A 20,953-nucleotide genomic window follows, 5' to 3' on the forward strand; every position below is an offset into this window, starting at 1 on the left:
GAATACCCCCCACCGATCAGCCGGTATAGCATGCTGGGACTTGTAGTTTAACAACAGCTGGAGGGCCACAGGTTGGCCAGGTCTGGGCTATGACCATGTCAAAGTTTATGTGAAGAATGCGCCCTGCCCCCTTTAGCAGCACCAGGCTGAGCGCAGGATGAGAGCACTTTGGATTGGAGGTGGTCTGTGCTGTGCCTCTTCCTGTACTGAGAGACTGGACGCTTGGATACCAAGCTTCCTGCTGTATTCCCGTTGAATCCACAGCCTCTGCATCAACCTGAATGAATTGAAGACACTGCTGCGTGGCATATTATCTATTGGGGGCACCTATGTATGGCATAATTATGTATTAGGCGCACTGTAGTGTGACATAACTTGTATTGGGGGCACTGTAGTGTGGCATATATTGGGGAACTGTATTTTGGAATATGTATTGAGGACACAGATGTGTGACTTAATTAGCTTTTGGGGCACTGTAGTGTGGCATATCATTTATTGGAGGCATCGATGTGTGGCATATCATGTTATGGGGCACTGATGTGCAGCATAATAAGGTATTAGGGTACAATAGTGTGGCATATCATTTATTGGGGCACAGATGTTTGGCATATCGTGTATTGGGGACACAGATTATTATGATTAACAACAGTTTCTTATATAGCGCAGCATATTTCATTGCGCTTTACAATTGGAAGCAACATTAATAGAACAAAAACTGAGTAGTAACAGACATAAAGGTAAGAGGTCCCTGCTCGCAAGCTTACAATCTATATGTGTGTAACTTAATTAGCTATTGGGGCACTATAGTGTGGCATATCATGTATTAGGGCACTTATGTGTGTCATATCATGTATTGGGGCACTTTAATCTAATATTATGTACCGCCAGGATGTATTAAAATACACATTCTGCCCATCCCTGCAAAGTGTAAAAGTAAAGTGATCACTTTACTTTGAGTTTCCTGTGCCAGCTGATTGCAAGTAGGTGTCACATGGCATCTTCCTCAATAAATGGAAGTGGTAACTTATGGACCATTTCACCATCAGGTTTTAACTTGACTGGCTGTAATGTTATGGCTGATAAAGCCATTATCCTGAATTATAAGGTGTTCTCTAACGGTGCATGTACACGGTACGACAAAAATACACGATATGAGCGATAACGTTAACGATCAGATAGTTACATTTTTGGTGCCTTTCAACCCTCAAACAACCAGCGATGCGCGGGCACGTATGGACGATAACGATATCGCCCATCGGCCGTGCATGCAAGCCAACCTGGTCGATGTCGTCGCTGGCCCGTCGTTGGTGGGTTGGTGGTGTGCTGGATGAACAATATCGATTATCCAGCACACCGGGAAGGTGCAGGGAGATCAGTCAGCGATATCGTTATCGCTGACTGATGGTACCATGTGTAGGCAGCATTAGAGGTGCAAGCAGTCTGCGCCACGGCTGCGTAATTTGTGGGGTGTCCGTACTTAGAATAGCATAATTTTTCAATTCCCGCTGCCTTTTGCTCCATATTCTTCTCTTTGATCTTTGCCCCACATTAGTCCTCTCTCTGTCAGAGGAACAGTAGAGAGCTGTAGATGGATTAAATCCAACAGTGTGTTCTAGTAATTTTGGCTCTCACACATCTCTTTAAAGCAGGTCTGTCACCAGGTCCTATAATGTTATTTTCTGTCTCACACATAGTTTTCTTCTTATTTTCTCTGGAGAGAGTATAATATTGATATGCATTCTTTGGTGCTATGCACGTACTGTATGTAAGAAGCCAGCTTGGGTGTGAGCTTCCTACTCAGAAAGCAAGTTGTGTTGTCAGACTACACAATGCTTGTTACTGGGCTGGATACTGTAATTAAACAAAGACTTCCATTCTATTGCCAGGTGGAAGATAGTCTTTAAATATCAGAATGCAATACTTAATACAGCCTACAGATGGTGCTGTATGACTTTCTTAACCATTGTATAGAGCAGGGGTCTTCCACCTTGGCCCTCCAGCTGCTGTGGAACTACACATCCCAGCATACACTGCCACCTTTTTGATATAACAGCATGCTAAAACTATGGCAGTGCATGCTTGGATGTGTAGCTCCACAGCAGCTGGAGGGCCAAGGTTGAAGACCCCTGGTATAGAGCATGCAAAACACTGTAGACCAGTGGGTCCCAAACTGGGTGCAGTGGCACCCTGAGGAGCAGTTGGGCACTTGCAGGGGTGCCACGGGTTGGTGGTCCAGAACTAAATCAAATTATATGGTCAGTGTAATGGGCAAAACCAGTGATCGTGGCTGCCAATCATAAAATGTGTGGGCAAACAGAAGCACAACTCTGTCCACCACCACATAACTGAACCTAAGGATGACAGGTAAGCACAATGTACTTTATATTCTTTCTAAATTTCTCAATGGGAAACGTTTGGCCTCTAGGTGTCGTGAGCAAAATGCTGATAATCTAGGACGCCGTGATTTGTAAGGTTTGGGATGGACTGTGTTAGGATATGCTGCATAAGACATGATAACAGAGAGAGGGACGGCAAAGGTGCGTACACACTGGACAATTTGTTTCATGAATGACATCGTCCCGTGTGTCCCCAGCAGGGGTATGCTCAGTGTCGTTAACAACACTGAGCACAAACACTGAATGAAATCAAGAACGATTTCGTTCAGTGCTGGGCTCCCTCCCTCAGCCCCGAACATGTTCAACCTGATATTACCGTCAAGTTGGACGGGAGCTTCGGGGCGATGAACGGCAACTACCAACTGCAAACGGGAGCGCGCATTGGTAGTTATCGTTCATCGTTTTGGCGATGAAACTGGATGATTTTTTTGGACGACTGAACGATAAAGCTGCTATTTTCTATGTCTACAGTAGCAGATTTTTGATTAGCCATTTGCAGGTGTTTCGCAATTTCCATAATGCAGAGGTTATTGAACTATACAGAGTCGGTGGCACCAGTGTTTCAGTGGGGGTTTTTTTTTTTTTTTAATGAATACAATTCTACTTTTTATTCCTAAAGATAAAATGAGAGGGTTCATTGCTACTATATACAGTCAGGTGCATAAATATTGGGACATTGACAGAATTTTCATATTTTGGCCTCTATTCACCACCACAATTGCTTTGATATGAAACATGGATTCAGGTCAGGGGATTGACTTGGCCATTGCATAACATTCCACTTTTTAGCCTTAAAAAACTCTTTGGTTGCTTTTACAGTATGCTTCGGGTCATTGTCCATCTGCACTGTGAAGCGCCGTCCAATGAGTTCTGAAGCATTTGACTGAATATGAGCATATAATATTGCCCGAAACACTTCAGAATTAATTCTGCTGCTTTTGTCAGCAGTCACATCATCAATAAATACAAGGGAACCAGTTCCATTGGCAGCCATACATGCCCAAGTCAATCCCCTGACCTGAATCCGATTGAGCATGCATTTCACTTGATGAAGACAAAACTGAAGGGAAAATGCCCCAAGAACAAGCAGGAACTGAAGATATTTGCAGGAGAGGCCTGGCAGAGCATCACCAGGGATGAAACCCAGCGTCTGGTGATGTCTATGCGTTCCAGACTTCAGGCTGTAATTGTCTGCAAAAAATTTGCAGCAAGTATTAAAAAGTGAAAGTTATGGGGGGCATCCATTAGACGATTTTATCCCTGTCCAACCTCTTAACGATTTTCCCTTGAAGTTTCCCTTGAAATATGATCTTCCACTCTGAACAATATGCAAAAGATTTGCAAACGATTTGCAAAAGATCTAACAATAAACTATGTTGTCTTAATCTGTGATTGCGAGCTTTCAGCTATAGTGGTCAGACAGTGGTTCATCGTTTGATCGTTCAGCATGAACAATGTGTAAACGATTTGTAAGCAATCAAGTGAAATTGACCTGCATGTTCAGTCGATGGAGGAGACGATCAAACAACCAGCGGGAGCGCGCATCGTACATCGTTAGAAACAATTACTGCACGATTTGCAAACGATGTTTGAACGATTATCGAACGATTTTATCATAATCGTTCAACTTTATCGTCTAGTGGATACCCCCCTTTAACACTCATCTCTGTCACCAGCTCCCAGCACCGAGACCAACACCCAGCGATGCATACAACACTCATCTGTCACCAGCTCCCAGCGCTACCACCAACACCCAGCACTGCATACTACACTCATCTCTGTCACCAGCTCCCAGCACCGAGACCAACACCCAGCGCTGCATACTACACTCATCTCTGTCACCAGCTCCCAGCGCTACCACCAACACCCAGCGCTGCATACTACACTCATCTCTGTCACCAGCTCCCAGCACTATCACTAACACTCAGCGCAGCCTGCAAAATTCTTCTGGTCTCCAGCTCTCAGCACTACCACCAACACCCAGCGCGGTTATGGATTGAAAAATCTACAGTAAAAAGGTAGACAATGTCTAGATAGACACCAGATGTTAGACAGGCAATAGGTTGACAGGGACAAAAGGTCGCCATGTAAGAAGGTCAACAGGTACGAATGTCAAAAGGTCGACATGAAAATGGTCAACATTTTTTTTTTTCTAACCCTACTCTTCATCCTAACCCTAACCCTCCCTCCTGGTGCCTAACCCTAACCGTCGGGTAGGTGCTTGACAACTGATCAGATAAGGAACTTCAGCCTCCGACATGTGAGGCTGCAGTCTGGAGCAGCTCCGTTACACACAGCTGAAACCCTCATTTCACGGCTACTAGTTAGCCTCCAAATCACCCCTGGATACCCCCATACCGTCACCGCAGGCTCCCAGCCCTATATGGAGAGGTATTTCTCTCCCTTAATGCCCAGGAAAAAGCAGCACCAGCAGAGACGAGGCAGAGATTCCAATATGGCGTCTGACGCGGCTGAGAACACGGACTCCTCACCTCCTTAGCTGATCGGGTGGGCCTTCCGTCGCAGTCTCCTCCGAGCTCTCCGGTACACGCAGCTCCCTCTTCCCGATACTCCAGTTACACATGAGGATATGATAACTGCCATAAGGGAAGCTATGGGACCGCTGTTGCAGGCACAGAGTTAGTAATACTGTGCAGATTGCACAGCTCACTCAAAAGATAGAGGGCCTGATTCAGACCCTGACGCTATGCTGCGCTCGCACTGAGCGATTTTTTGCAATCTGCGCATGAATCGCAATGTGCGTGCGCGAACCAGTCATTGCGATGGGAAAGTGCTCACCCGTAGCCCGCAGTCGGGCCGCTATTTTGGGTGACAGATAGCTCCGTTTGTGGGTGGTAACAGGGGAAGGTGCTTGAAAACGGGGGTGAGGATGTGCGAACGCAGGCGTGCCCGACCGTCAGAACGGCGTTTAATGGATGTGCATAATTAGCAAAGTGGCGTCATTACACACGTGACTGGGTTGTATTTTAGCCAGAACTGCTCGCAATGTTGTGGTGGGAAAAGGCTACCGCAAGCGCTGCGAGCAGCTCCGATGGCTCTCGACGTTCCCGATTAATCCTACAACTGCCAGAGATGACGTGTGTTGCGAGTGGCAAAGGGGCGTCTTTATACAGGTGCGGCCGCTCGCTATTACTTAGTGGGCTGCTGTACGCGACGCAGTGTGAGCACATGATTTAAATAGCCGGCCCCTTTCAGCCAGCGAGCGGACGCAAATAGCGTCCGGGTCTGAATCAGGCCCAGAGATCACTGAACAGAGAGTTGGCGAGTTGTTTTCTGATGTGGCTGACTTGAAAGCTAAAAGTATTAAACAGGAATGTGTACAGAATCAATTATGGAGCAAGATAGATCTTGAAAATAGATTAAGAAATAATATGCGAGTTGTTGGGACTCCCTGCATCCCTTAAAGGGGCAGCGCTTATTGAGATTTTAAAATCCACGTTACCTGATTTATTACAGATTTGGGACCCTTGCTCTGATTTAATCATTTAGAGAGCACATAGGGTAGGACCCCAACACACGCACCCCGGAGTGAAAGCCAGAATTGTACTATTTCGTTGTTTAATCGATTTACACAAGGAACTGTTTTGGAGAGCCTCACGTCCTCATCGTGATCTTTTTTGGGACGGTCATGAGATATTTATATTTCAGGATTATTCCGCAGTGTTATCTAAAGCCAGGAAGGCATTCTCCCGACTTTGTGCGCACTTAAATCAAGCAAAATAGAAAATTTTCACTTTTTTACCCTTCACGTCTACGTACCTACGATGGTTCTTCATTTGTGGACTTTACTTCAGTTGATGACGCTCAGAGCTACTTAGATGAGGAGGAGGAGGAGGAGGAGGAGGAGGCCTCCCGTGCTACTGAAGATTGAGGTATCCTGTATGTTAAATGCCGTTTACCTATTTTGAGGAATTTTTTGAGAATCTGGGACAATATATGTTTTTGCAAGAAACATCGCTACCGGTATTATATTCAGAGTAAGATTTTCCTAATACGGGTACTTGAATGTCATAATTCTATTTTTATTTTTTTCCTTGTATTTCATCTGTGTATATTCGCTAGAACACAGATTTGTTACAATATGCCTGGGTGTAATGTTATAGATTTTAAATGGTTGCTAAGGCTGTTGGATGTGGGGCATGTCTCCATTTTATTGCTTTATATTGTTTATTTGACAATTAATATATGAACGGAAGTACATTGTGGAACGGTTGCCATTCTTTGGTACTTTTTCACACAGCTCGGAAAATCTATATGGTTCTGTTTTCTTTGTGTTTTCTGTTTTCCCTGTATGTCTCTCTCCTTTCCCTCCCCTTCCCCCCTCCTAGGCTGTGACAAGGTGTGAGCTCTACTCACTTCAAATTTAAAGTTCTATCAAGATGCTGTTTTTTTGAGATGTTCTCTAGATTATATTTTTATAATATATTGACGCTGAAATGTCATTTTGGAAGGTAGTATTTTAGAATATAGGAGGGAATTAACTCCTCAAAAATGCAAAAAGATTTTTATTTAGGCCAACAGACTACAACTGGATGTTGTATTTTTACAGGAAACAAATCCGTAGCAAGTGAAATTGTTAAACTTAATGCGCTTAAATGGAAAGTACGGGCTTCAGCTCCCTATATTTCCAAAGCCAGGTGGTGTTGTCATTCTTATAAAGCACATGTTGCCGTGGAGGTGCTTTTTCACGGGATGTAGTTTGGAAGCAGACGGTCTAAATGCCGACCGCCGGCTTCCCGACTCTCTAATCCCGGCGTGGTACTAATGACAGGCATGGAAAACTCGACGCCTGTCATTAACCAGACGCCGGAAGACAGACGACCGGCATACCGAACAAAGGTAAGCTGGGCGCAGACAGCTGCGGGGGGGGGGGGGGGGTTAAGGGCTCCCGGGGAGCTTAGGGTCAGGCACCAACCCCAAGAGGGTTAGGTTTAGGCTAGGGGAAGCGGGGGTTAGGGTTAGGCACCCCGGGGGGAGGTTAGGGTTAGGCACACCCCCGGGGGACTTAGGTTTAGGCTGCGGGGAAGGGGGGGTTGGGTTTAGGCACGGGGGGGAGGTTAGGCACCCTAAAGGAGGGTTAGGGTGTTAAATTAGGTTAGTTTATACTTACCTTTAGGACGATCGGGATCTTCACCCTTGTCGAGCTGCCGCATGCGGCCGGTGGTAATACCTACTACACCCCTTTTCACTGAGGCTGACCCTGACGGTCATTATCTTTTGTGTGAAATAACTTTAGCAGGCCAGAAGTATTTATGATGTAATATATATGCCCCGAATATTTACTCTAAGCGCTTTTTTCAGACACTATCAGCAAAATTTAACCCCTATGCGGACACCATTAATTGTCTGTGGCGATTTTAATTTAATCTCCTCTGTTCAGTTAGATAAACAGGTTCCAACTAGATGTAGAGTAAAACCACCTAAGTTAGGCGTTCCAACATTTGCTCCACGCTTACATCTATTAGATATTTGGAGACTTTTTCATCCTACTGAGAAAGAATTTTCATGTTTATCTGCAGCATATGGAACGTTGTATAGAATAGACTATGGGCCTGATTCAGAGCCGCTCGCCCGCGCTGTACGTTCGCAAGCAGCCCGATGTTCTGTGTACGCGCATTCGCAATCTTCGTTCTGTGCGCGTGCGAACTACACACTGCAATCGCAACCCTCTCGCTCGCCCAACAAAGGCAGCCCGGGGTAATGAGTGACAGGAGAGGCCATTTGCGGGTGGTAACAGGGGCAGGTCACTAATAACGGGGGGTTGGAGATGCAAACGCAGGCGTGCCTGAGTGTTTCAACGCCGTTTTAGAGGCGTGCATAATTAACAGGCAGCGTCATAGTACATGTCACATGCCATTAAACTGATTTCCTCGCAATGCTTGCGGTAAGGTGATGCTACCTCAAGCACTGCGTTCACATCCGATGGTGCTCGATGTACCAATGTTTTAATACACTTCCTGTAGATGACGTGTTGCTAGTGGGCAGCTCTGCCTGTGCGATTGGGCGCACGCATACACAAAATGGCCGCTTGCTAAAACATGGTGGGCGTACTTATGCCTTGACAAGCGATCGCTTCCCGTGGGGTCACTTTGACAAATTTGCATACGCATCTAGCGAGCATACGCAGATAGCGAAATGGTCTGAATCAGGCCCTATGTGTTATGTTCTGTTGATCTGTTGCCAAAAATCCCTAAAATCAAAATGGGACCTATTCAGTTATCAGACCATGCTTTGATTTGGTTGAGAGTGAATGTTGGCGCTTTCCATCGGTTTTATTACAGTCCTTAAAAGTTCGAAAAAAAATTGAACTATTTGGGAGGAGTATAGATTAGATACATGTTGACTGCTGATAATGACCTGGTACGGTTTTGGTAAGCGTCGAAGGCAGTGCTTAGAGGATCTATTTTTTCTCATACCACTTCCGCAAAACGAACCAGGAGAACAGAATATATACAAGCCCAACAGGCTCTAACCTCGGCCTTTCAGGATTACCAGGCTGCTAATACTTCTATTACTAAAGCCCGTTATCTTGGATCTAAGACTTATTTTGAAGGTCTCCTTTCCAAGTTGGAGAGTAGTTACTCTTTTCTGAAAGACTATAGGTTTCATAAATTTGGCAATATATCTAGCAGACTTCTCACTAATCTACTTTGGGGACAGAGACCTCCATTTGTTGTTCGCCCTCTTCGCTCGTCTAGTGGGTCGTTAACGACCTCAAATGCCCAGATAGCATAAAAATCTTTCAAAATTGATACTAATTTGTATTCTCACCCCCCTCCTTCCTCTCTTCAGACTGTTTCGCAATTTGGGGAAACTGTGTAAATTCCCCCAAGTTCCTGCTACAAAGACAGACTCTGTAATAGTTCCCAATACTGAATCTGAAGTCTCACAAGCTATTAAGAACTTGAAAAATGGGAAGACTCCGGGCCCTGATGGGTTTACAGCTGAATATAACAAAATCCTAGCCCCCAGAATTATCCCTATATTAACCAAATTTTATAATATACTTTTAAATTCCGACTCTCTTCCAATTTATTTCAATTCTGCGACACTTCATGTGCTTCCTAGGCCGGGTAGAGACTTATCGGACCCAGGATCATATCACCCGATCTCGCTACTTAATGTCGATTATAAAATGTTGACAAAGATACTGGCAGACAGATTGAAACATGTTTTACCGGTCATAGTCCATCCTGATCAAACAGGTTTCATACTTGGCAGAAACTCTACTGTTAACATTCGAAGATTGTTGGCTGCTATGAGAGATGTCCATACTTCTAGTAATGTTCTCCACCTAAGGCAATTTTATCTTTAGATGCGGAGAAAGGATTTGACTTGGAGCCCCAGGATCATTTGTTTAAAGCTACATACACACGGTACGATCTGTACCACAAACGACTTGAAAGATATCTTTCAAAAATCCCGTACACACGGGACGATCAGATATCGTTGCCGGATCGTCCTGCATGTGCTGGCTGTTTGATATCGAACATCCAGCACATGCACCAACCAGCAAACTACTATACCGACCTGCGATCAACGATCACAGGATCCTATAGTAAACAGGCTAACCTGGTCGATATCATCCGAGCATCAAGCATCGTTTGGTCGTTGGGGCAAAAAAAAAAAAAAACAAACGATATAAATGATCAAACTATGGCCCTCATTCAGAGCCGTACGCTCTGAGCAGAGCGCACGCTCTGAATGAGCGCCGTCCTCCATAACTATGGAGCGTCCTCCTGGACGCTCGTATAGCTGTGGGTCACCGTGACCATCGAAACTGCGAGCCGGAGCCTGCGGTTGAGGTTTTCAAACGCAAGGCCCGGAGTGATTTTGGCTCTATCAGAGCCAAAATCACTCCCACTGACATCACTAGTGATGTCAGTGGGCCGGCTTCTGACGGTAGGCGTTCCCTTGGGAACGCCCCCGTCAGGGAGGCACGCCCCCCGGCACGCCCACCAAAGGGGGCGTGCTGTCAATCAACATCGACAGCACGCCCCCTTTGATCAGACACAACGAGCAAAGGACTTTCCTTCGCTCGGCGCGTCTGGCGCATGCACACGACGGAGCTCCCTCCGTCGTGGGCATGCTCAGTGCAGACCATCGACCCACTTGCGAGCGGACAGCCGCTCGCGAGTGGGTCTGAATCAGGCCCTATAAACGATATTTGAACAGGCAAAGTTGACGATATCGCGCAAGTTGGCCTGCATATACGGACGATCATAGCTATCATTATCGCTCATGCGGGAACGCGCATCATTGGTCGTTCGCTGCATAAAAATGAACGATATATTGTTGAACGATATAGTTATCGTACATATCGTTCATAGATATCATACCGTGTGTATGCAGCTTAACTCCCTGCAGAGATTTGGCATTCCTCAAATTACTTTTACAGCCCTCATCTAATATTCTGTGTAATGGTTTCCTTTCAGATTCCTTTTTAATTCAATGAGGGACAAGACAGGGATGTCCCCTATCACCGCTATTATTTGCAATAGTACTGGAACCACTTGCCATTGCATTACGACAATCGCCCCAGTATCTTAGGTATTTTGATTAATCTAGATCTTCGTATTGCATTGTTTGCAGACGATATGTTGCTTTTTCTTAACTGACCCTGCTGCTTCGCTTCCGATAGTTTTAAACATATTTCACAATTTGGGTCATTTTAAGGATATGAAATCAATATAAACAAATCTGAACGGATGCCTCTAGGGCCTAATGTTTCTACTCTTCAACTACTACCTCCCTTTAATGAAATGCGGATTGTAACTACTCAATTTAATTATTTGGGAATCAATATTCCACTTTGTTTTTCCAAGTTATATTCTTTTTCCCACCATTGATTTCAGCGATTTCTAAATTATTAGACAGCTGGCAGCTATTGCCTTGATCTGTTTTAGGAAGGATTGCGGTTATTAAAACCATTATTTTTCCAAAATTAGCTCACACCATGCAAATGACCCCTGTTAGCACTTCCAAGCCAGATATTAAAGAAATATATGTAATGTTTCAAAAATTTACCTGGAGAAATGGACGCTCTCGTATTTCTAGAGCTAAGGTACATTTGCTCAGGGTGGATGGTGGTTTGGGATTGCCAGACTTGTTACATTTTTCTTATTCTATATTATTCCGTTACATTGCGGACTGTCTCTTGGAGCATAGCACATATACTATTTTTGCTTTGGATTGTCTCTCCTGCACTCCATACTTTCCAGGAGCTCTGCTCCACGTTCCAAGGGCACAAATTCCTCCACATATTTTTGCTGATATTTTTTTCAGAGATACTTATTTGGCCTGGCGAGCAATTAATAGTATGATTCCTTTTTGGGGTAATCCGTTGCTCTTGCCTGGTTTAGAGAACTACACATTTATACAATTAAAAAATAAGGGATTTCGTTTAAACAGTGGATGTTTTTGATCCTGGCGGAAAATTGCTATCTTTTTCGGATTTACAGGATACATTTGGATTAACTAAAAATAACTTTTATGCATACCTTCAGATGAGGCATTTTGTGCATTCATTTCCACTGGCAACATCCTCTCTTGAGAACTCAGATTATGTTATGATTGTTATCACTTGTTAAGAGAACTACGTAGAACTAGATATTTGTATGTGGAACTACTTAAACCCAAAGACAACACAACACAATATGGTCACGTACACTATCTTCCTGGCGATATGACTTACCCATGATCGACGATAGTTCCCTTTTGTTTGATCACTATGAAACTACATTAACGACTTCTTCAATCTGTATATTTGCAAGAGGTCTACATAAAGACGGGTCATAGAGCATATATTTCTCAAGCCCAGCGAGCGCATTATGTGCTGGAAGAGACGGGATTCTGCCCAAAATTTAATGCTAGGTCTGCTACTTTTATACACAATTTTTGGACGTATAAAAAGGTCCGTAAATTTTGGTATAAAATTCTAAATTTGATCAAATATAAGCTTCATCATGTGGTCCCACTGGATCCGTTAGCTGAATTGGGAATTGAAAGATGATCAGAAACGTTTGAGACCTTTCCTTACTGTTTTTACTACGGTGGCCAAGAAAATAATTCTAATGCCGCACATCCACTAGCAGATGGGGCAACGACAGTACGATTACGACATCGCAATCGTACAGTCGTTCCCCATCCCCTGCAGTGCCTACACTGAATGATTAGTCGTTCAGTGTAGGCACCCTCCATCATCCCTGAACATGGCCAACCTGCATGTTCGGGTGATGATTGATGTCGAAAAGACCAACGGGAGAGCGCATCGCTGGTCGTTTCCGACATTTTAGTGCCCGATTCATGCACGATTAATGGACGACTGAACGATGTCGATATCGCTCAGTCGTCCATTAATATCTGCTAGTGGATGTGCGCCTTAACTGTCTGGATTTCAAAGTCTTCCCCCACATCAACAGCAATGCCCCAGCTGTTATTGAAAACTTTCTATCTAGATAGAATGTCTGCTTTTCCCGATATCGATAAAGGTGCACTTCAATTTTATAGAAAATGGGGTCCTTACATCGACACTTAATCTGAGGATATTCAGAATAATATATTCAAAGTATTTGAAAACACAGAATGGTACCTACATAAGAAATTCTTAGAAGCTCCCTAAAGGAATTTTCTTTATATATTATATATTGGTAAGTGAGATATCCCTGATCTGTCTGTTCCTGTTATTCTAATTTGGAATATTATCTATATATTTTCAGTGTTTTTTGCCGACTAGATTTTTCCATTGTATGCACATACAATTCATGTTCTGACTTTGCCTTTTCTCTTGATTGTATTGTATGTTTTACTGAAAATTTGAATAAAGATATATGAAAAAAAAAAAAAAAAAACTGATCAGATAATAGCAAAGCGCTATAAATGACACTAATGCAACAGTGCTAAAAAATAAATGAATCCAATGATATATAATTGACAAAAGAAAAAAAATGGTTTGTGCATAGATCATTCCCACTAAATGAATATTTACTATAATACAGTATACTACTGCGATAAATGTGTTAGATCACCCAAGTCTAGCCTTCTTTGGAAGCCTGAAATACTTTGGCACCACAGCTTAGGTATCTGGAAGACGTAACAAGTGACATATGGCCGTTGATAGAACAGACAGAACAAGCGAACTGAAGCAGCTTGTGCCTCATCTCTCTGCAGCAGAGACAGGAGTGTGGGGAGTCTCATCTCTCTGCAGCAGAGACAGGAGTGTGGGGAGTCTCATCCTGCTGCAGCAGAGACAGGAGTGTGGGGAGTCTCATCCTGCTGCAGCAGAGACAGGAGTGTGGGGAGTCTCATCCTGCTGCAGCAGAGACAGGAGTGTGGGGAGTCTCATCTCTCTGCAGCAGAGACAGGAGTGTGGGGAGTCTCATCTCTCTGCAGCAGAGACAGGAGTGTGGGGAGTCTCATCTCTCTGCAGCAGAGACAGGAGTGTGGGGAGTCTCATCTCTCTGCAGCAGAGACAGGAGTGTGGGGAGTCTCATCTCTCTGCAGCAGAGACAGGAGTGTGGGGAGTCTCATCTCTCTGCAGCAGAGACAGGAGTGTGGGGAGTCTCATCTCTCTGCAGCAGAGACAGGAGTGTGGGGAGTCTCATCCTGCTGCAGCAGAGACAGGAGTGTGGGGAGTCTCATCCTGCTGCAGCAGAGACAGGAGTGTGGGGAGTCTCATCCTGCTGCAGCAGAGACAGGAGTGTGGGGAGTCTCATCCTGCTGCAGCAGAGACAGGAGTGTGGGGAGTCTCATCCTGCTGCAGCAGAGACAGGAGTGTGGGGAGTCTCATCCTGCTGCAGCAGAGACAGGAGTGTGGGGAGTCTCATCCTGCTGCAGCAGAGACAGGAGTGTGGGGAGTCTCATCCTGCTGCAGCAGAGACAGGAGTGTGGGGAGTCTCATCTCTCTGCAGCAGAGACAGGAGTGTGAGGAGTCTCATCTCTCTGCAGCAGAGACAGGAGTGTGGGGAGTCTCATCCTGCTGCAGCAGAGACAGGAGTGTTAGGGAGTCTCATCTCTCTGCAGCAGAGACAGGAGTGTGGGGAGTCTCATCTCTCTGCAGCAGAGACAGGAGTGTGGGGAGTCTCATCCTGCTGCAGCAGAGACAGGCGTGTGGGGAGTCTCATCTCTCTGCAGCAGAGACAGGCGTGTAGGGAGTCTCATCCTGCAGCAGACAGGACCGAGAGGCCATTAATAGAGCAATGTGGAATTTATGGTTATCCATGACAAAAATAGACACAATGGATCCCCAGACAGTATGACTACAGTGGAAACAAGTCCACATGTCAAAAAACAGAACCAAATATATTAAAAGAATAGGAAAAAAAAAAAGTTTAAAAAGGGAAACAGAGCTTAGTAAATCTCTGAATATTTGCAGAATGGCCAATGACTATCCCAGGACCCGCTTAATTGTCTGTCTGCCTGATATTACCCAGTCCCGTTCTATTCCAGTTTTGTTTTCCAATTGGAAGCCTGCACCATATAAATAACTGCTAATCCATGCACTCATTACACCCACACAATGGCTTTATGTGCTGCTCTGTATACTAAATAGTGACCGGTGTGTTCTAGGTCAGAATGATTAGTCCTGGCCTTTGTGTGCTGGAGGCAGAGAACAAGTCATAACAACATACATGGTGCCCAGAGACTCACATCTGTGTCAAACCTCCCGAAGTTTATGAGACCGGGGTTGGACAGGTCGCCAGGCTTGCGGTTGTAAAAGCTCAGGACAAAGTTCAGGGTGAACGTGGAAATCATGGAGGCAAAGAACTGGGAAGAGAAAGAGCAATAAGTCACACATGCCATGCAAAAAGTATATCATCACGTAAAGTAATCCTAGAACTCTGGCCATTTCTATGGTGTCGGATCAACTTGTCGACATTCAGATGGCTGACAGTCAGAATGTCGACACTACAATGTCTACAGTTTCTGAAGGTCACCAGTCAAAATGTCGACTTTGTCATTAGGTCGACAACCAACATGTTGACATGCATATAAGTAGACAGGGTTAAATTGTCGACACATTCAGAATGTCAACATTCAATATGTCAACACCAAAATGTCGATTTATCTCTTCCCCCCTATAATTGTTAGGCTTAGGGTTATAGATTAGGGGTTGGGCTAAAATAAGCCAAAAACCACGTCGACATTTTGGTGTTGACGTATTAAATATCAACATTGATAGCGTGTCGACAATTTAACTATGTCGACCTAAATGCATGTCTACAAAGTGGTTATCGACCCAATGAGCATGTCAGCATTCTGACCCTGTCAACATTCTGGTGCCGACAAGTCATAGCACACCCCATTTCTATACATGGGGGCGATTCAACTCAACGTGAATTGAATAGCGCTGGGAGCGAGCTCCCGGAGCTATTCAATTCAGTGTGCTGTGTGGTCAGAGAATGGCAGTTATCGCGCCTTAACAAGGGTGTTAAGGCACGGTAACTGGCATTCTCTTACCAAAGTGCCGGGCACGCGGCTGTTAGCGCCACGCTATGCAGAAAACCAGCCAAGCACCTGGCACTTTGGTCGGATTTCTCTTTGCATCCCCAGGGGGGTGCGAGAAGAAATCCTTAGCGTGCCCAAAAAGCGCGGTGTATTGAATAGCTTCGGGAGTCCCTCCCATCGGTATTCAATAGCGGGTTGAATTGAATTCCCCCCATGACGTTTAAATGCTCTGCCTGGAGAGGACATGAGGAGGAAATACATGGATACAAAGAAAGCTCCAAATAAGCATTGAAGATGGAGCCAGAGACCGTGACATCACGTGACGCTACTGAGCGGCCATCTTGACACACCCATACTTAGCCGCCCCGGTGAAAAATGCACACACGACGGCTATTTACATTGTAGGCGTTAGAAAATAGCCCAAACAATCCTTTTTTATAAAACAAAAATACAGACTGATTAAACGTTAAAACAATCAAAAGGAAAAATTACACTTTCTCAATTACAGAAGTTATAATGGTCCAATATCTCATTCCACACAAACTTAAAAGGTCCAAAGAAAATAACTGCTCTTATTCCGCTTTGTATAACCGCAGACTACAATGGGGGGATAAGCTGGTGGCTCCAAAAACAACTATTATTTACCAATGTTACAGTTACTGACGAAGTCTAAGGAGGAAAAAACATTACAGAGCTTGACCATAACAAGATCCCTGGACCACTTTGGATTGACTGATAAATGCTATGAGCTTTGATGTATATTATTATCATCTATTATTTGGTGCCACAAAGGCTCTACAGTGCCAGACATAGGGGGTTCAACATACGGCAAAGTGCTTAAGTACAACACGGTACAGACAAGAACGTAACTTTCAATATACGCTCAGATTACATCATTACAGAGGAAGAGAGGGCCCTGTTTGGGAGAATTTACAATCTAGGGGCTAAGAGTGTGGGCTGCACAGTTGGGGGAAGTGCTGAGGCTGGAGATCAGGACAAGGGGTGGTAGGCTTCAATGAGGAGAGTTTTAAAGGTACGACTGATGGCTGGGGCCAAGTCTTGATAGCGAATGGGAGGACATTCCTGTGTTGGGAGCAGCACAAGAGAAGTCCTGAAGGTGTGAGTGGGATGAGCGAATTTAGAGCGGAGGACAGTGCGTAGTGGGCAGGGGTGACTGAGTGGAAATGATGCAGAGCTGTAGGGAGCAGATGAGGAGGTGGAGAGCTCTGTAGGTGAGGGAGATGTATGAATTTGATGTCGTATGACAGTTTTCCAAACTCTGCCATTACAGTCCATGTTTTAAAGATTTCCTTGCTTGAGTCCAGATGGTTAAATCAAATTGACGGCGTTACTAATTAAGTCACCAATGCTTAAGCACGGATATCCTTTAAAGTTGGACTGTAATGGCGGAGTTTGAGTCTGAATAGACACTAGAAATCTTCAGTAATGTGTAGCCAAATGTCTCAGTACTTTCAGCAGTAAGCTCCTCCATACGGGGCAGATGGCATTAATCCCCTCCTGAAAGACTAAGGGCCGGATTCATATTTAGGAATACAGTAAGAAAGAGTAAATAACTGGGCTTCTTGGTAAAACCATGTTACACTGCAGGTGGGGCAGATGTAACATGTGCAGAGAGAGGTAGATTTGGGAGGGACGTGTCCAAACTAACATCTATGTTGCGGTGTAAACAAAGCTGTTCAGCATTTGTGGGCTACATGCAAAAGCAGACATATTTATTTTTGCGTGCAGGGTCTTTTTGCAGAGACGCTATTTATTAATGGCACCTTATAGGGCAGTGGTCACTGTACAGAGCTACGCCATACCCAGAACCCAACTTTCACTAACAGCTTCAGGTTCCAGTGAAGAAGACCAGGAGCTCTCACTTATGGTCGCTGACCACACGGCTGCACATATCGCTCAAGCTTATAATATTCGTTACTGCGCAAGCTATCAATTTACTTTCCAGATGCGATGAAGTGCAGTACACCTAGCTCTAATCTTATGCAAGCAGAAGACAGCTCCCCCAATCCGGGTCCCTGCCAGCGCCCTGTTTTAGGGACCATCTCCCTTTAGCATAGGAGAGCAGGGTTCAGCCAATCCATGTGATCAGTATAAGACACGTTCCCTATGCAGACTTCGAGTGCGATTACTAAAACTGGGAATCAGTGTAACATAGAGCAGCATGTGCTGTGTACACAACAAGATGCTTTTGGACATAATTCTTAGATGTAATTATAAATACCACAAACAATTCAGTCTTTCTCCCAGTTATAGGATTAGCAGGGGCCCATCATCTGACATTAGGTATGTATCAGTAGCGTGGCTTGAGGCGGCTTTGACCTTGAATGCACCACAGTGGCTCTATTATCTTAATGCCAAATGGAGAGTTTATTCAATCCCGAAGGCATTGTGATTAGAGGGTTGGAAGTAAACAGGGACACTGACAATGCCTGACCACAAGGTACAGGAGGAGATGTATGCTCTAGTAGATTACATTATATGTAGCACATGTACTTCAATGACTAAAGACAACTACACTGGAGTCTAAAACAAATCTGTAGAGGACATGGGGGGGGCGGTGGCGGTAAGCTGTGCCGCTGGCCAGGCCCCTGTGGATGGCAGTCGCTGCCCCACGGCCCCTTTCGTGTGTACAACCATGCAGAGCATCCGGCCAGCTCTACGCTATTTGCCTGCTGGTGGCCCCGTCCCCCTTACGTGCAGTTACTAGTTTAGGGGCAGGGCTGCCACAAGGCATCAAGGAGCCCTGTTATTATATAGTGACCTACTAGGGCATTATTTCCTAACTCCAGTCCTCAGGGAACCCTAACCGTTCAGGTTTTGCAGATCTCCTCAGTATCACAAGTGAAATAATTAGCTCCACCTGTGGATCTTGTTTCAGCCAGTAATGAATACACTTGTGCGCCAACTAGGAGATCTATAGGGGTCTCAGTTGGGGGAACACTGTTGTAGGGCATGCGCTGTGGGGGCACGCAAACTCCCCCTTGCTGACAGCTACGCACAGGCTGCAATCCGGATCCATGACAGCTTCTGTCACAGCCTTTTCCGTGCATCCCTTCATGCAGTCCACTCACACCTCAAGCACAGCATCAGGTTTCCTTTGGTAAGATACACATCCTGGCAAGTCCTATAGGACACGGGTGTCCCCTGGAGGGGAAGATGGAACTCCAGAAAGAGCGAGAAAGGAAGGATCAGCGTATTTATGGCTCCAAGTACAGAGGGGGGGGTTCGCCCGTAGTGCCATGGGGGTAGGAAGACACCAATGGCAGCACCAAGTCAAGTGAGGTGTGCCCATCAGGCTACATGGAAAGGTATAATCTCAGCTGGGAACGAGAGAGGGAGAGATTAAAGGGAGAGAGGGGAGAGGAGGGGAGGGGGATTTGCAATCCAAAATAATATGCTCATATAACCATATTAATGACAGAAATTTGCTGTGTAGAGACCTCCTGGATAATCACCCCAAATTACTGGGCTAGTAATATCTGATACAACATAGCTGAACCTCTATTCTATCTCATATGTGTGCTGGGGCCGCTGGCAGCAATTATTGGCAGGAACAAGTAGGCATGTTAAACCATTAATGCCCAACAAATGTACTCTCATAACAAAACCAAATAAAATTAAACTTTAAAAAGTTACTATTGTGCAAACAAGCACACAGCAATAACACTAAAAGATGAGAGTAATTTAGGCCAAGAGGAAAAAATAAATGTAAAACCTTCTGGAAAAACAAAAATGGCACAAGCATGAAATAAAATAATCACACGGACAGGTGCACTTTATATATAAACCAATAAAGTTGCTTTGTTTTTGTTTGTTCTTTTAATAGCACCAAGCCTTTAAAACAATAAAGATACTAATATTCAGTTTCACTACTCTTACACTAGAGCAGTGATTTTCAACCCTTTTCAACTTGAGGCACACTACGCAAGATTTCAAAATTGCCAAGGCACACCATCCGGCGATGCGGCGTGCGCGACCTATGCAAAAACAAACTACATTGGCCTCCACAGGAATAAAAACAAACTACATTGGCCTCCACAGGAATAAAATCAAACTACATTGGCCTCCACAGGAATAAAAACAAACTACATTGGCCTCCACAGGGAAAAAAAAAAAAAAACACACAACATTGGCACCCACAGGAATAATATGCCCATACCTTGGCCCCCAAAGAAAAAAATATTGGCCCCCACAGGAATAAAATACCCCCACAAAAAAAAAAAAAAACAACACATTGCTCCTCTCAGGAAAAAACAATCACATCGATATGCCACCCAGAATAATTCTAAAACACATTCACACAAATAAATGAAAACATTGTCTGACCTCACAGAAAATATCATCCACATACCTGTCAGCAGCGTGAGAGCGTGCAGGCGGGCAGGAGAGCAGTCTGTCTGTCCTGCGGAGCGGCATGGTGGTCAGGTGAGTCAGTGACTGGGCTGTCTTGACGATCGGGTATGGTGGGCGGGCTGAAAACGCGGCGTGCGTGACCTGTGATGTCACAACGCCGCATCCATGCAGGTCACGGCCCGGGCATGCCAGAGTCTCCCAGAGGAGCTCAGCGCCAGCGCTGCCCGGTTCACAGATCTGCAATGTGACCGGTGTCCCTGTCCGCCGTTCCTGACTGCGCTGCGGAACACCTCACAACTGCCCACGGACACACTGGTGTGCCGCAGCACAGCGGTTGAAAACCGCTGCACTAGAGAATAAAAGGAAGGAGACCCAGACATTTAACCATCATCCTGTCTGCATTAGACTAGAAGCAGATACAATGTCAGTGTCGATGCATACCGTGCAGGCAGCTACTGTGCAAGCATACCGTGCAGGCAGCTACTGTGCAAGCATACCGTGCAAGCATACCGTGCAGGCAGCTACTGTGCAAGCATACCGTGCAGGCAGCTACTGTGCAAGCATACCGTGCAGGCAGCTACTGTGCAAGCATACCGTGCAGGCAGCTACTGTGCAAGCATACCGTGCAGGCAGCTACTGTGCAAGCATACCGTGCAGGCAGCTACTGTGCAAGCATACCGTGCAGGCAGCTACTGTGCAAGCATACCGTGCAGGCA

The 20,953-nt window shown here is 45.2% G+C and overlaps 1 protein-coding gene across 2 annotated transcripts in view; it reads right to left on the bottom strand.

Annotated features, from left to right (window-relative positions):
- The window catches only part of CLCN7 (Cl-/H+ antiporter 7), a 66,865-nt gene that overhangs the window by 22,087 nt on the left and 23,825 nt on the right, over positions 1 to 20,953 (bottom strand). For both annotated transcript variants that reach the window (XM_088448166.1, XM_088448165.1), the window contains one exon: positions 15,066 to 15,182. In XM_088448166.1, the coding sequence (XP_088304292.1) occupies positions 15,066 to 15,182 (117 nt within the window). The remainder of the gene's footprint in view (positions 1 to 15,065; positions 15,183 to 20,953) is intronic.

Source organism: Taudactylus pleione, unplaced genomic scaffold (assembly GCF_031769625.1).
Source record: "Taudactylus pleione unplaced genomic scaffold, aTauple2 ptg000451l, whole genome shotgun sequence".
Lineage (NCBI taxonomy): Eukaryota > Metazoa > Chordata > Amphibia > Anura > Myobatrachidae > Taudactylus > Taudactylus pleione.